The 16,670-nt window shown below is 32.5% G+C and overlaps 2 protein-coding genes and 3 non-coding genes across 5 annotated transcripts in view; 3 read left to right on the top strand and 2 right to left on the bottom strand.

Moving 5' to 3' along the window:
* LOC140443470 (uncharacterized) overlaps positions 1-16,670 on the top strand; it is a 175,133-nt gene that overhangs the window by 105,614 nt on the left and 52,849 nt on the right. The window lies entirely within an intron of this gene.
* On the bottom strand, positions 507-7,712 carry LOC140442669 (uncharacterized). The gene is made up of 4 exons (XM_072533661.1): positions 7,174-7,712; positions 5,401-5,551; positions 2,923-3,249; positions 507-908 (listed from the first exon to the last, which is right to left on the bottom strand). Exons 1-4 carry the CDS (start codon positions 7,661-7,663, stop codon positions 656-658), a joined length of 1,221 nt encoding a protein of 406 aa, XP_072389762.1. The 5' UTR covers positions 7,664-7,712; the 3' UTR covers positions 507-655.
* TRNAF-GAA (transfer RNA phenylalanine (anticodon GAA)) lies at positions 7,808-7,880 on the bottom strand. Its single transcript has one exon. It is a non-coding gene; the product is annotated as a tRNA-Phe (tRNA).
* Positions 9,247-9,319, top strand: TRNAF-AAA (transfer RNA phenylalanine (anticodon AAA)). The gene has a single exon. It is a non-coding gene; the product is annotated as a tRNA-Phe (tRNA).
* Positions 9,801-9,873, top strand: TRNAF-GAA (transfer RNA phenylalanine (anticodon GAA)). The gene has a single exon. It is a non-coding gene; the product is annotated as a tRNA-Phe (tRNA).

Raw genomic sequence — 16,670 nt, forward strand, 5'->3', positions numbered from 1 at the left:
CAATATTCCTTATGTTTGCTTTCTTTTGCATCCATGCTCTTCTAAGCATACTTCGAATATACATTTTAAATGACTGCAATTGTATTCTTTCAAGTGTCTAAATTTAATTCTATATTGTTGCATCGAAAACATTTAACATATCAGAACTAAGGTCGCATCTAAGGTATTTATTGCAGAGAATTGTTTTCATTTATACAAATTCATTCGTTGCTATTTCAATCCTGGATCATTTCTGTTGTTTGATTATTGTTCTTTGAAATTTAGGTTTCCAGTTGTTTGTATGTGTTTATATTTTCTGTCATATATTTAGTCTTTTTTATATTCATATTTAATCAACATCAAGTCTTCCCTATTAACTACATTATGTTAATACATAATATTTTTTACCAATTTTTCTTTAAAAAAAAAACTAATTTATATTTAAAAACAAATAATTTAAAATTTAAAATAAATTATAAAAGTCCTAGGTTCTATTGTTAAACATTTTATTCTATGATAGTTTGTATGGAATTACAAAAACCGAAAATATCCCTCTGTATAGGTCAGTGAAAACAAAATTGTTCTAACTTGTTTATATTTCTAGAGTTGTCGGAAAATATAATAACCAAGTAATAATTCTTTATATACTAATGAATAATCAGTGAATAGAAAAAATTTAATTTAAGAATAAAATCGCTGCCAATATACACCCTATTAATTCAATAAAAATGAATGTTGGGATATTGCAGCAGCTTCTTAATATGTCTAAATCATCTAGTTTTTGTTGTTTACGTAATCTTGGCTCCATAGTATCATAAATGGTTTGGTTAAGGTTAAGGTGCCCTGGGTTTTCTTTTATAACTTGACAAATAAAACCGCCGATTACAGTGTTTTCTAAACTTCCATCGTAAACTTGGTCAAGACAGTAACTGTAATAAAATAAATTTGTTAAAATATGTTTTTATGTTACCAAAAAATATTCTAGCTTACCACTTCGGCTATCGTGGAAACCCCTCAACAACGTATCGAGTATACACAATAGTTAATGAAATTGGTATGTATCTGATATAAGATAAGCTAACGACATAACGGTGTTAACAGATAGCGCAGAAGATCTCTCTAACTTCTACAAAACAAGCTAACCAGAGGAGGCGAAGATCTCGGCCTGAAAATTAACTCGACTACAGCTAAAATCATTGTCCATTGTCTAAACCACAAAATACTTACTTTAATAATTACTTCACAAAAACTAAGTTTTTAGAAGAATGGGCCAAAAGCAGATAACTGCTAACATTAATCAAGATGAGAAATATAACAATCCTAGGATATATGTCTCGACACAAGAGATATAAGCTCCTAAATCTAATAATAGTAGAAAAAATAGAGGGCCTTGGAGGACCTGACTGTTAGCAGTATTCCTGGTTGAAGTACATCGGTGATTGGACGTGATTCAATTCATATACACTTCTAAGAACACCACAAAACCGCATGGAGTTTAAGAAAATTGTGGCCAATATTCACTAATGAAAAAGGTACTCTTGAAGAAGAATGAAATTGCAAAAAGTCTTAAAGAAAAGGAATATCGTAATTCGACATCTCCCAGGCTAAATAGTAAATTACTTCTGCACATAATTATATTGAAATTAATTTGGGTATACTAAATCAGAGCAATTAGTAAAACACTATAGTGTTAAAGCAAACTAACGATCCGTAATGACTTTACTGAATTGAACATAGTTAACATGTAACCATAATAACAAAGGAATTAATAAATGTCTCCAATAATAGACCAGCTCACTGTTATTCCCATACATAAAAAAGGTTCACCCACAGATTACAACAAAGTACTCCTCATCATTATTAATGAAAGACCAAAATCAATTATTTTAGCCCAGATTTCCCAAGAACAATGCGGATTCGTCTTAGGTAGGGAAACAAGAGGACATATTTTGAATAATAGCCAAATTATCGAAAAATCCCGTGAGTTTAATATAGTAAACATATTTGTGCTTTTTTGACTTCTCCAAGGCCTTCGATAACGTAAAATGGGATATACTTAGGGAAATGAGTACGCAAAACATCTAATGTATTTATTACAAGAACTGCATGTAAATAATATCGCTAATGTAAGAGTTAACAACGTCGTTTCGAAAAACTTCAAGTTGAAATCTGGAGTTCGGAAGATATCTTTAATATCCCTCATTCTATTCAATATATATATAGTGAACATATAATGCCTTAAGTTTTTGAGGAATGGCAAGGTGAAGCAACTATAGGCAGAAGAAAAATCAAGAATATACGAAATGCTGATGACGGAATATGGTTTGAAAATAAATATACAAAAAATTAAAGTAATGATTGTCGATAGAAACAGAAATAACCAAACAAAAATAACATGGCAGGGTACGAACTGGTACAATTTAATTTAGGCTCCGTCATTACTAACAGTAGAGGTTGCAAAGACGAGGTCCGTCGACGCATCACAATAGCCAGATCGGCAACAGTCAAACTCACAAGAATGTGAAAGAACACTGAAATTACAAAATACACCATGTTCAAGCATTAATACTTTCTAACGCTACCTACGCTTCAGAAACATTGACCATCAAAAAAGACGATTCGAAGCGTATAAGTTGGTATTAATTTTTGAATCAGATACTATTAGTATCTGTTTTATTTGAGAGATATTAATTTTGCATTGTATATTAAGTTAAAAAGGTTAACATTAGTACACACTAGTACTGAGTAATATTGAGCCGCAATCATCTATTGCTTAAATCATCGATTCACTAGACTAGATCATTCACAATAAAGTTATTCCGTTTTGTGTGCGTGGCCCGCCAGGCTATCTGACTAACTTTTTTTTTCTTTTAGTAAAGGATTTATCTTCAATTACAATCAATAGTGTTTAAATTAGTTGAGGAGATATGAATAATAACTTACTCAGTGATATTATAAGAGTCTTCTTGTATTGCACCCTGAAAAGTCATAAGTGACCCATCTTCCTGTATATATATTGAACCTTCCAATCGTTCCATTTGCATTTTTTGCATGAAATCATTATCAGAGCATGTAAAATTCTTGTTTAAAACATAATATTGTGGTTGTTTTTCAATTTTCTGATTCTTTACGTAAAATGTTGGTTTAAAATTGGTAAATGCGGGATCAACAACGCATAATTTATCAGGTATGTTATAATAAAATCCTTTAGGACAACATTTTTGTATGCATATTTTTTCTGTACAGGGATTAACAAAAGTGACCAAATGTCTAAAAAGAAAAATATATTAGTTTGCAAAACATTGATTTTAAAATATTTAAAATCTTAATACAAATGAGTTCGAAAATATACTCATCTATAGTATAAAAGTATCAAATTAGTAGAATGTCAGATCTGCAGGTTTTGACAGTTCCGCATTAAGCTATAGTGCGGCGGATGTTTTTTTCTGGTAAATAAATATCTAATTAAAAATATTTATTTTGTAATTAGGTATATTTGACCATTTTTTATTTACATTTAACTCTACAGGGACTATCTCTCACTGCATGCTTGCATTGACAACTGATGTAGAATAGCTTTTGCAATTACTCTTGTTATTGTTAGAATTATTGTTAGTATAAGAACTTTAAAAAAACATTGTTAACTCTAAAATTAACGTAAGTATACAGTTCAAAATTTTTAAAACTCAGCAAAAAACGCAAGCATGTCCCTGCTCTTTTTTTACTAAATTATCACTTAAAATACTGATACACTTAATTCATTTTCTCCTTCTTCCGTATTTTCTGCGTCACTATCATCATTCAATTCTTTAATAAATTTATTTCCGCCATTAATCTGGAAGTGCCCAATCTTCTTATAGTATTCTTTAACTTTGATCACTTTGGCGATTCTTTTCTGCATGTCTTCTTTGGTCATATTAGATATTTCTGTTTTAAATATATCAATTACCTTTGTATCAAATTTAGGACATGTATTTGCACGCCTTATACTTGGTTTTAATCGTCCACAAATTAACTCTATATAATTAAAACCACAAAAATAGGGGGAAGTCTGAATATAGTGTGTCAATGCTTTTCGCCAATACTCTCTAGAGCGTATAATTTGGTTAAATTGCTTCATGTATAGATCTTCAATAAGTTGTTATTTTGTATAGAAACCTTCGAATACAAATCATGTTTCATTAAAAAGCTTTGCAGTTCAGCTTTCTTTCAATATGTATTTGGTATCTTAGTGAGCTGTCCGGAAAGATAGAAAGTGTTGATATTACACTGTTTAGCTAAAAGCTTGAGATCGGTGAGTTTTCAAACCAATCATAAAAAATATCAGCTTCCATACCCTTGTGTTAGTCAACGTTACAAACCTCTATTTTATTTCCACATAATTTTAAAGCATTCGGAACCCATCCCTTACTTTTTCCGCAATGTACAATAATTAGCCGTGATCCTTTATTTGCGGGCATTTTTGATAGGCACATGTTTGAACCACCTGTCCATCCTTTCTTAACTATTTTCTTGCCTATATTTAGTAATTTGTTCTAGGTATATATTGCATCTATCAGCTATTTTTTGGCTTGTCATAACTGCTTGATGTTTATTGATTGTTTTAAATTTAAAGCCCATTTTCATTATCCAATTTTGAAGAGTTTTCTCACAGCAGTTGTTTCCAATCTCCTTATTATTATTTGTATTGTAGGTATTTTATTGCTTCAATAATATTGCTTAAAATTTCAATTAAAAATTTTACTGCTCAAAATAACTAAATTTTAGCGCATACACCTACACTCTCATAATAACTACTCCCCAACTAAAAATGCTTCGCACAGACCGATTCAGTCTGTAGTCTGTGCGAACTGGCCGTTGTAAACAGAGAATGGATTAAACATTCCGCTCTTAAGGCATTCTACTATTCTACTATATTTCTTACTTTTACTATACTCGTAATATAAAAAGCCTAAAACAGAACACAGATTGGGAGATGCGAAAAACTGAAAAGATAAAGATTGTCAGAAGATTTATTCAGTTTATTCGGGAAGGGTTCATTAAGTATTAAACTTAATTTAATAACACATTTCAATTATATGGAAAAAGAAATATTTTATAAAAATCAGTGTGTGATAGAATTAAAAAAGAGAAAGTACGTCGAAGATTCTAAATTTACGACATCATCCAACGAATTGCCGAACTAAAGTGGAACTTGACTATGTGGGAAGAAGGACTGATGGATAAAGATCAGCATCTCTTTTGTCAGCAAAATAATAATTTTCCTAATTTTCGATGTTTGGGACATTAAAGGTTAATATGGGTAATAAAAATATAGAAAATATAGCATTTCAAATTAACATTTAGGTTGTACATTTACAATTACTAACTTAAAAATATCTGAATGTAAGATTTTTTTATACTATATTTCTGGTTACTTACTTTCCCGGTGAAATTATATCTACACAATAGGATTGTGGAGAAACAGAGGTCACCAATCGCGTGTTGTTAATATGGATGAACTCGTTTAAAAAGAGTTCTTTTCGATTAAAGGCATAACGGTGACTTCTATTTGAGGAGGGCCAAATCAGGGCTAAAACGATTTAAGAAGATTAAACATTGCAAAAATCAACATCACTTCTAGCATAAGATATATTTTATTCTGTAAAATATGTTTCATTTGTAACTAAAAAATCCTAAAAAAAATTTTTTTACTTTTCTGTGGACGTTAATTTACAGTCATATATTTTATAAATCTGACAAGGAGCTGACATACATACTTCTGATGATCTTTCTGAAACATGGTTGTTTTTAATTCATAGGTTGTTTTATTATTCTATTCGGCGTCATAAGAACCATTCATTTTAAATGAATAATGTTAATAGTCAACTCAAAGTTTCATTCTTGATCAATCTGAACTAATTTTTTGATTATTTTTCTATTCTCATGTTCTTCCTGTGATTCCTATCTACTATGTGTATTTTCGATCATTATAACTATTTTTACTTTATTTACTTACTAAGCTTAAAAGGGATCAAAAATCACCAAATGTAACCATGTAAATATAGCGGTCTGTAGGCTGGCGTGGTCGTATATTCAGATGACGGATCAACAAAGAACAAGCATAGTTCAACAAGACTTGTAATATATATCCATGAAATGAACATAAATGTTACTATCCTGCATAGATTAGTCACTTCCGCTAATTATATTGATAGATAAGTTTACTGCCGTATTGTTATGAATATTAGAGAGAAAAAATTTGGTGTTAACAATAATTGATCGCTACTACGGTACGTGTCATGTGTACTTGCATGCAACCCAAAGTATTTAATCCCTTTAATTTGTCAAACATTTACTTAATACTGTTGTGAAGATATTTTCTTGTGACATCTTGTGACATCAATGGTTTCTTAGGTCGATCCTTCAACTACCTAACTTATTATCGGTTCGACAATACCTTTCTTTCATCTTCACAAGTTAATAAACAAATGACCCTCTTATGTTTTTCAGCATGACTCGTGTTATCGATCTCGTAATATATATCCGTAATCTTCAATCGTGAGTTTTTCTAAATTTTGTGCTTTTTCATTAAAATGGCCAAAAATTTTGTTGTCGATAAATGATGTGTACAAAAAATAATGTGTAAAAATAAAAATGATAGGAATATATGCAGTGCTACAATCTTGTTGACACACCAGTGGCTCATAGACGGGGGGAAAGAAATGGGGAAACTCCCCCACCCAACAAGGTCCAAAATCAAATAAAAAAATTGGTGAAAATAAAAATATATTGGCTGACACGAAACTTAAACCACAGGCAGACAAAAGATATTATTTATGCCTTTTATGTAGTTTGGTAATGATTTTTATGTATTTTGATTGGTGTTTCATTGGAAGTTCACCAGATCACCAACCCCCCTCCCCCAGGTAAGTCTAGATTTGCCACTTCGGGCTCGGTTCAAATGGTGAATTCGGAGGAATGGTGTTACCGATATAAAAGATCTATCTGACAGTTCCATTTGAGAACATAACATTTAGTATCCTATTAAATCTCATTTTCTCATGGCGCCGTCTTCTTTCGAAGGCTGGCGATCCAAATGGCAATTGTAGTTTTGGAAACTGCTGCGCGAAAGATATAGCTTATTATAGTAACAGACGATATTATTAAAAGAAGCACAGTATATAGTGTAAGTATGTGATTTTTTTTTCTTACCAAATGCGTCTTCATTTCGCAAATGCAAAATATAATTATATTTCAGATTTACTAAATTCGGATTTATGTAATTTTGTTCCATTGATACATTTTCAAAATAATTAGAAATCTTGTTTAGAAGTTCTCCTGATGAAATATGTTCGTCTCCATCTTGACACTCATAGTTCTCGTTCAAATACTCTTTATCTGCACAGCATTTATTTAAAGTAACCATATTTGTTGTTGGTGTTGTATTTGGAATATTAGGTTTAGTTATACCATTACTGTAATCAATGTTGTTTATTGTATTCCGATTTGTCGTCAATAGTTCATCCTTTAACTGATAATCGTTAGATGCGATTCTTTTCACTCGTATTTTATTTTCTCTTGATATTGTGTTTTTCGATAAGTGAGGTAGTGATGTAATATATGTATATGTGGAAAGCGATATAACGTAAAAACTTACAAATAGCAATAAAAATATTGCAGATGTACGCGTAAAAGTACTCATTTTATAAATGTCAAATATTACTATTCTGACAAGTTGAAAATAAAATACATAGATATCTGTCAGTAATAAAAAATTAAATCAACCTTAGCAGGTGTCAATATTTCCAATGAATTTTGATTTACGTAAACAAAAAATTAAAAATTTTGCCGAAACCCGGGATCGAACCAGGGACCTTTAGATCTTCAGTCTAACGCTCTCCCAACTGAGCTATTTCGGCTGACATGACAGTTAATCTGTACATATATGTAGTGTGTAGGACGATTCTTGAATCTATTTTCTGGTAGATTTCCGGGCATTTTTTTTAGTGTTAGTGGTAATATTGTGACGGGTAGCTCTATAAGACACCAGTCTCAATAAAATACAAGTTTAATCTAAATAAAAATATATTCAAGTAAATAGTAAAAATGAAATTAACTTCTATATATTATGTACAATAACATAAAAATACGAATCCTAGTAAATAAAATCGACGGAGCTGCGGTTTGCTGTTGATACCTGCGGAAAATAAATATTGGTTATATTTGGATGGATGAGGATAATTGGTGAATAGGTATGTATCCCAAAAACCAGGAAAGACTAATCAATACTTGGTCTAGGTTAGAGGGGGCCCATCGATCATTGCTCTATAAGGAGCAGAAGCGATCGATCAATACTGGATTGCAGATGGAATAGGCGGTTGAACCTTTGATCAACACTTAAAGACCAGGGGTAGGAGCTCTTACCAGATCAGTTCTCCGGATTAACCTCGGTTTGTTGTCGTTATAAAACGGCGTTTTATACCTTTGCCGGTGTTTCATCCCCAGCGCTCATCGATGATAGTGATATGGTATGGTGATATTATGTTGTCGGTGGGAATGCGTGGATATAGAAAGATGGCAAGCCGGCAACGAGCGCTGGCATGGCATCGTTACGCCTCCTTCTCTTTGCAAAACAAAAATGTAACATACATTTTTTTATGGTGTGAAGATTTTAACGGTATGATCTTTATCGGTTGAGCGATAACACATTTCGTAAAAGGTATTGGATGACTGTCTAGAAAATGTTCCCTTTTGTAGATCTTGCGAATGGCCCCAATAAATCAAGTCGAACAGTGTTCCAACGCTTTTCTACAGTAGATGGTTGCATTTTTCATGTTGGTTGTATCTGCGACGATTTATACTCAAGGTACTGCCTACAGTTTCTATCATAGTGGGCCATTTGTTTAAGCATCTTAGGCCAGTAGTAGTATTTTTGCGATATTCAGCAAACGGTTTTTGTCATTCCCAAATGGACTGCTGCTATGCGGTTCCTATTCGATTTTTATTCGGTTTCTATTCGGATTCGGTTGATATTCGGTTCTTATTTGGTTTCTATTTGGGCGAGGTTCCTATTCGGATACTATTCTGTTTCTATATGTTTGGTTCTTATTCCATTTCCGGTTCTTTTCATTGCTCCGAGATCTTTGAAAAATCATGGCACGCCAATACTGGGGCTGATGTAATTCATCCTTGGACAGGTAATATACCCACGATGTATTTGTCGTGGTACCGGTTACTGGTCTGTGTCTGTCGTTGACCAACCCTGTTTAGTTGAACATATTATCAGCCAAAATAGCTCAGTTGGGATAACGTTAGACTAAAGATCTAAAGGTCCCTGGTTCGATCGCTGGTTTCGGCATACCTTTTAGTTATGATCTCGATACAATTTCCAGTATTTATACAACTAAAAAGAAAATCCAGAAAATGTGTCTTATCCTCATTAAATGTTCGGCCTAAAAATAATGTAGACAGTAACATAATGATGAACCGTTTCATTAAGTTGGGTTTTTTTACAGGGAAAAAGCTAAAATATGATTTTAAAATTATATATAAAACTAAACGCAATAACTAAAACAAAATCATCAACAAATTAATATTAAAGATTATAGGACCAATATTCAATACTACTAACAAAAAAGATCAACTAAAAATAGTTGTAAGTGTGGTTTTAATACTTAAAAAGCACTAAAATGCATAATACATTAATCGTTTGAGAATTAACATTAACAAATGTAATTAATAAACTTAAGATATCGTTTGTCAAACACTTTCTTACATAATCCCTAAAATTATGTAGTTTTTCAAAGGCCGTCCCTGTTTAGTTGGACATATTATTATCAGCCGAAATAGCTCAGTTGGGAGAGCGTTAGACTGAAGATCTAAAGGTCCCTGGTTCGATCCCTGGTTTCGGCAAATCTTTTAGTTATAATATCTATACTGTTTACAGTATTTATACAACTTAACTCAAAAGAAAATTCAGAAAATGTGTCTAATCTACATTAAATTCTCAGCCTATAGCTATAGATAATGTAGACAGTAATGTAATGATGGACCGTTTCATTTTGTTCTTTTTTTGTATATATATATATATTGTTATGATATGTAAAATCGAGAAAAATATTGGTTTGTTTAAAAATATTTCAAAATTCAATAACATTAAAATAATTCAGATAAGTAGGATAATATCCAACAAACATTTCGAAGAAGGAGAGTTATTAATTTCTTGAATTACCTGTACCAAACAAAAAGTAAGCTTTGCATAAATTATTTCTTTGTTATACTTGAGTGACCCGCATAATTTTAAGTGAAAACAAAAAGACAATTGAACGGGGTTTTCCAAAATACATTAATGCAGTGATTAGGGACAAATAGAAGAGATTTTAGATAGAGGTTTTTGTTAGTTTTTAAGAATTATAGAAAATATTATTTGTAAATAAGTTTTAGGAAATTTTATAATTATAGGTAAAAATTTGTTTGTTATCGAAATGAAAAAATGGGGGAATTGTGACGAGTTTTGATTGGCGGAGATTGAAAAAGGTGGGATAAGTATGTAGGAAAAAGTTTAGCGAGATTGAGGAGGAGAGAGAAAAAGATCAGTTGGTTTTCAAAATCTGTAAGAGGAACAAGGATTGTTCTCTGGCGGTTCCTGAGAAGTAGCAAGCAGTAGTGTTGAATGTTAGTGAGTTTTTGTGGAGTTAGTGTATCTGACAGAAGCTGGAGCAGCAAAATATTGTAAGTCATATTTTCCTACTTATATTCCAAGAGTCACTGTTCAGGCCAACGAGAGATTCAGTTTATCGTAAAGAGAAGATATTCCAAGAGTCATTTTTCACTCGGGCCAACGAGAGATTCAGTTTATCGAGAGGAGAAAGGCTATCATAATTTGAATGATTTGTGCTTTTGAAGGAGATCATTAAGGACGATATACTTGCAACAATCTGTTGTACGATTGCTGATTACATAGGGAGCGGTTGAGAGGAGATAATATAGTCTACAAGGAACAAGGATTTGGACCACTCATCATCAGAGAGAGATATTTTGTTTCTGCAGTTTTTTTTTTCTTTTATTGATAACACAATTTTTACACGTAATTTGGAAAGGATATAAATATTTTGATTAGGAGAGTTAGAATAGTTTGGGATTTTGAGATTTCAATTAATATTGTTTGTACCATTAATTTTGATTGTTCACGTACGGAGAACAAAATTTTGAGAATCCTTATATGAGATTTGTTTATTGAAAACTTTTGAGTGTGAATTATTTCATTATTTTTATTTCAATATATAGTGTTAGATCATATGTGTTTTTTATTATTCCGGTATTCTCTGGACCTTACCTTTCACATGTAATAGCATAGATATTGAAGCACGAATTTAACCCTGAGATAAAAGAATTAAAATTGTGATAGAGTAATAATCATATCATTTAAATAATTTTAATTAATCAAAAAAATTAATTAGCTAATTATTGCTTGGCGCACCAAGACTTTAAATATCACAATAACTGGCGCCCAACGTGGGGCTTGAAAATATCGCAGCTTTACATTTGAAGGAAGGGAAAGAGATCTGGAATAAGTACAGGTGATCCAGAGATAAAAACATATAACATTGAGGGAATTTGAATTTGAAAGTATTTTGACAATTTTTCCAGGGAATATAAATTTGATTTATTGATTGATCGTAGTTAGTGGATATTTACTGCTATTGAATTATTTGATTTTATTTTCTTTACCAATCGTACATTTGATATTTATTTTGAATTATTTGAATTTTACTGATTGCATATTTGATATTTGTCGTGAAAATTTAATACATTTGGGGAGAAATATTGTCGTGTTCTGAAACATATAGAGTGTTGTAAAATTTCACATTTGGCGGGGACAAAAACATTAACAAAAAGAAACAACATGTCGACCACAAGGAGTCAAAGCAAAATGCAAGAAAGGAAGGAGGATAACAGAGAAGAGGAAACAATTGTTGAAGAAGGATCGGATAATGAAGGAAATGTTACAATAGTTGAGGAGAAAAAAGAATTATCAGGAATAGAGAAAATATTACAACTAATGCAAATACAGACACAAACAATAGAGAAAAACCAAAATGAAACATCAAAGAAAATGGATAAAATGGATAGAAATCAACAAGAAAACCAACGGGAAACAAAACAAACAATGAGAAATATAGAGCAGCGTCTGGAAAACTATGAACAGGAAATTAAAGGATGTGTTGAGGGGATAAAGAAAGAACTGATACAACAAATAGAAGAGATTAATGAAATTAAAAATAATATGAAAGAACAAGAAATGAGAATTAAAGATAATTTGGAGGGATTAGAAATAAAATTTGAAAATGCGCTACAAGAAGACAGGAAGGAAGTAGAAAGAAGATTAAAGCAAAATGAAAAACAAATGGCAGAAATTGAACTAAGAGGGGTAGAGAGAAAAGAAGTTATCATCCATGGAACAAGCGAGGCGAAAATACAATTTGGCGGGGATATTCGGAAAACACACCCAGTACCGTTTGTCAAAAATTTGAAAACCAAATTACAACATATTAGATATTTTGACGATTGCAAAGAAACAATTAGAAACCATTTGAAAGAAGGAGCAGCGTTATGGTATGAAAGCAAGGAAGATGAGTTTGAAAATTGGACAGATTTTGAAAATAAATTTCTCAACTATTTCTGGGGGAAAAATAAACAGAGAGAAATCAACCAAGAGCTACAGAATGGAAAATATCACGAAAAAATGGGAATATCTGAAGAAAGATATGCTTTGCAGATATATAACAATTCAAAATATCTAGAATACAAATATTCTACCGAACAGCTGGTAGAAATGATCAGCAGACATTTTGAGGAAACGTTGGAAGATCACGTGATTTTGAAAAACTATCAAGATATTGATAGTTTGTGCCAATTCCTTCAATTAAAAGAAGCGAAAAGAAAAGAAGTGAGAAATAGAAGACAACATGACCAATATAATGGACCGGAAAGAAGGTATTCATCAAATTATGACCAGAGAAACCGACATACCAGATCAACAAACGAATATAGGCCGAGAAATTACAATAATTACAATAGACAACAAAATTACGATAACCGGAATGATACACAAAATAGAACAAATGAAAATCACAACAGGAATAGAGATGCACAAAATCCTCCGAATAGGAATACGAACGAACAAAGGGACGATAGAAATAATCAGAGATTCCAACGACAAAACAGAAGAGAGATGAATCATGTGGCAATAGAAAAGGAGGAAGAAGAAGTATTCAATGAATCCAGACAAGATTTTCAATAAGGCATCCACTAAACAAAAGTAAAAAACTCTCCGGTATATTTTGTCACCCGAGAGAGTTTATACAGTTGGCGGGAAACGAAAAACAAAATTCTAATTCCAATCTAATATTTTTAGATGCATTTATAAAACATAAAGCGATTAAAATTCTGATTGATTCTGGATCGGAAATTTCGTTAATCAATAAAAAACTAGTAAAAGAATTAAATATGGACAGATTTGTGTATAAGATTCCGAGGGTTGCTTTAGTGGGTGCAAATAATAAAAAATTGACGACAGTAAACGAAGGTTTAGGAGTACGGATCAGAGTGGGAGACAAATTCTATATTATGCAATGTGTGGTGATCGAAGATCTAAATCATGATATGATAGCGGGAATTGATGAATTGAGTGAAAAACATATCACCATCAATTTTTCGGAAAATCAACTGGAAATCAGAGCAGAACCAGACAACATAGAAGAAGAAAAGGAGACAGATAGGAGAAAATTTTCTGAAAGGATAAATGGACAAGAAAAACATAAAGAAATCAATATGACGGTAGAGGATAAATCGAAAGCTCAAGAAAAAAATCAATCCGAAGAGGAAAAGAGAATAAAAAAAAGAAGAAGAGTTCGAAAAGAAAGCAGGAAAAAAAGGAAGTTATAAGCAGAAAAATGGAAGGAGCCGAAACATGGTGCTCGGAATACCAGATAGAAATTAAAGATAAAGAAAAAATAACAGAAGAAATAACGGAAGAGGACAGAGAAGAAATGGCAATTATGGACGAGAATCCAGAATTTTGTGAAGAAGTAATACGGACAGTGAACACATGTGAACAAACTGAGGATGAAAGAAAAATAATATGTGGAGAAAACATGGAGAAGGAAATAGAGAAGATTTTAGAAAATTATGGAGATCTTATTAATGAAGAAAGCCGAGTGGCTAAAAATTATGAACATTCTTTTAAAGTTAAAAACTTAGAAAATTTTAAATCGAAAACATATCCAATCCCGTATAAATACCGGCAAAGCGTCGGACAGGAAATTGAAAATATGATCAAAGACAAGGTGATCGAAAGATGTGACTCTCCATATATCAACCCGATAGTATGCGTAAAAAAATCAAGTGGTGATTTGCGATTATGTTTAGATGCAAGAAACATTAATTCGCACACAATCGCGCAATACGAAGCGCCTTTGAACATAGAAGCCATTTTTGGACGAATCACAGGATCACACATTTTCTCCAAAATCGATTTGAAACACAGTTTTTGGTTAATACCTTTGGCAGAAAAGTGTCGAAATTATACCGCTTTTTCTATCGACGGAGTGGTGTACCGATTTAGGGTAGTACCATTTGGACTACAAAGTGCATGCGCTGCTTTGGTTCGCGCATTACACACAATTTTAAATAGGCATGGAGAATTTGTTGTACATTACATAGATGATTTATTTATTTTCTCACCGGATATAACAAGCCATCTACGACATATTCATACTGTTCTCGAAGAACTTGATCAAGCCGGATTAAAATTAAATATTCAAAAGTGTCAGTTTTTCCAAAAAGAGGTATTGTATTTAGGATTCAAATTAGACACAAAAGGGATTTGTCTTGCAGAAGATAGAATTGAAGTCATAAACAACTACCCTAGGCCAACCAATTTAAAAACTTTGCGGGGATTTTTAGGAATGGTAAACTATTTCAAAAAGTTAATACCAGACCTCAGTACAAAAGAAATACCGCTAATAGCATTACTTAAGAAAAATGTCAGATGGAAATGGGGAACGGAACAAGAAATCGCTTTCAAAAATTTAAAAGGAGCGTTTTCCACAGCTGTAAGAGTGCACCACCCAAGATATGAGCAACCTTTCATTCTCAGGACCGATGCTTCCATAAAAAAATTTGCAGGGGTGTTATCACAGATACAAGACGATATAGAGGTGCCAATATGTTTTGTTTCCCGTGTAACCAAAACGTATGAGAGAAAATACAGCGTTACTGAATTAGAGTTTGCCAGTGTGTTATTTTGTGTAAACAAATTACGTTTTTACCTACTTGGGGCAAGATTCACCATTGAAACGGACCACGCAGCGTTGATACACATAATGAAAAATAGGTTGGTAAATAATAGAATTCATAGGGGCATTCTTTTACTCCAAGAATATGATTTTGAATTTAAATATATCAAAGGAACGGACAATATTTTGGCTGATGCGTTGACGAGAGATGAACAATTCCGCAAAGAGGATCACAAAACTCTCCACGTAGGCATGAACATAATGAGAGAAGAAGCAGGCTTATTTTCGTTGGCCAAAATCAGGGAAAATCAGGAAGAATTGAATGAAAGAGAAAAGCAAAGGGCTGAACAAGAAAATAACCTATATTTTAAGAGGGTCGATGGTAAAGAACTCTATGTAATCACGGAGCAAATGGCAAAAGAAGTTTTTTTAAAGTTACACTGTGACAACGGACATATTGGAAGTAGAAAGGTGTGGCTTATGTTCAGGGAGAACTACATTTGTCGACAGGACTATACAATAGCCAAAGAGGTGACTCGAAATTGTGTGACATGCCAAAAGTGTAAAAGTAGGAACTTTAAAAATGAAAACGTCACAAAAAACGTCGTAGCTCGGAAGAAACTGGATATTGTTGCTATTGATATGTTGAGCGATTTGATACCAACAACTCAAAGGAATAAACACATATTAGTTATGGTGGATCTTTTCTCAAAATATGTTAAATTGTACGCATGCAGAACCACAAAAGGAATTGAAATACTTAGGAAGATAGACAATTTTATAGAAACGGTGGAAAGACCAGACAATATTTTATTGGACAATGCGACATATTTTAGGAACGAACGTTTTAAAAGGGAATTAAGAGAGAGGGGCATCGATACAAAATTTATAAGCATCCGTCATCCACAGAGCAACCCATCGGAGCGTTTTATACAAGAAGTCACAAAATTTCTACGAATTGCCGCGGAAGAACATCATCGACATTGGGACAGAAAAGTGTTTGAGATCGAGACCTATTTGAATTGTGCTCCAAATACGGTTACCAAAGAGACGCCTTTATATATAATGAAAGGAACAATGCCTACAAGACCGTGGGAAGACACCGCCCCCAGACAATACGAAGAAGTGATCGAGTTGGTTCAAAGAAGATTGAGACGAAGTGGAGAGAAATATCTCCAAAGACAAGAGAGAACCCGAAGAAGAAGGCCGATCAAATTCCAGAAAGGAGATAAAGTCTTAGTGAAGGCACTGAGGGTGTCGAATTTACAAAATGGTATTTGTGCTAAATTGATGCCGATATTTGAAGGTCCATATAGGGTCAATACGGAAAATGGGGTAAATAGTTATGAATTAGCGCACATAGAGACAGGAAATATACGGGGTATTTTTAACATTCACGACATCTATCAA

This window comes from Diabrotica undecimpunctata, chromosome 6 (assembly GCF_040954645.1).
Source record: "Diabrotica undecimpunctata isolate CICGRU chromosome 6, icDiaUnde3, whole genome shotgun sequence".
NCBI classification, from domain to species: domain Eukaryota; kingdom Metazoa; phylum Arthropoda; class Insecta; order Coleoptera; family Chrysomelidae; genus Diabrotica; species Diabrotica undecimpunctata.

Bases quoted from the DNA above. Each gene is read 5' to 3' on its own strand.
- LOC140442669 (XM_072533661.1), bottom strand. From the start codon at position 7,663: ATGAGTACTTTTACGCGTACATCTGCAATATTTTTATTGCTATTTGTA. The intron at 5,552-7,173 runs GTAAGAAAAAAA...AAATCGTTTTAG, and splicing joins GCGAAATGAAGACGCATTTG to CCCTGATTTGGCCCTCCTCA. The intron at 3,250-5,400 runs GTAAGTAACCAG...TTTTCTTTTTAG, and splicing joins GATATAATTTCACCGGGAAA to ACATTTGGTCACTTTTGTTA.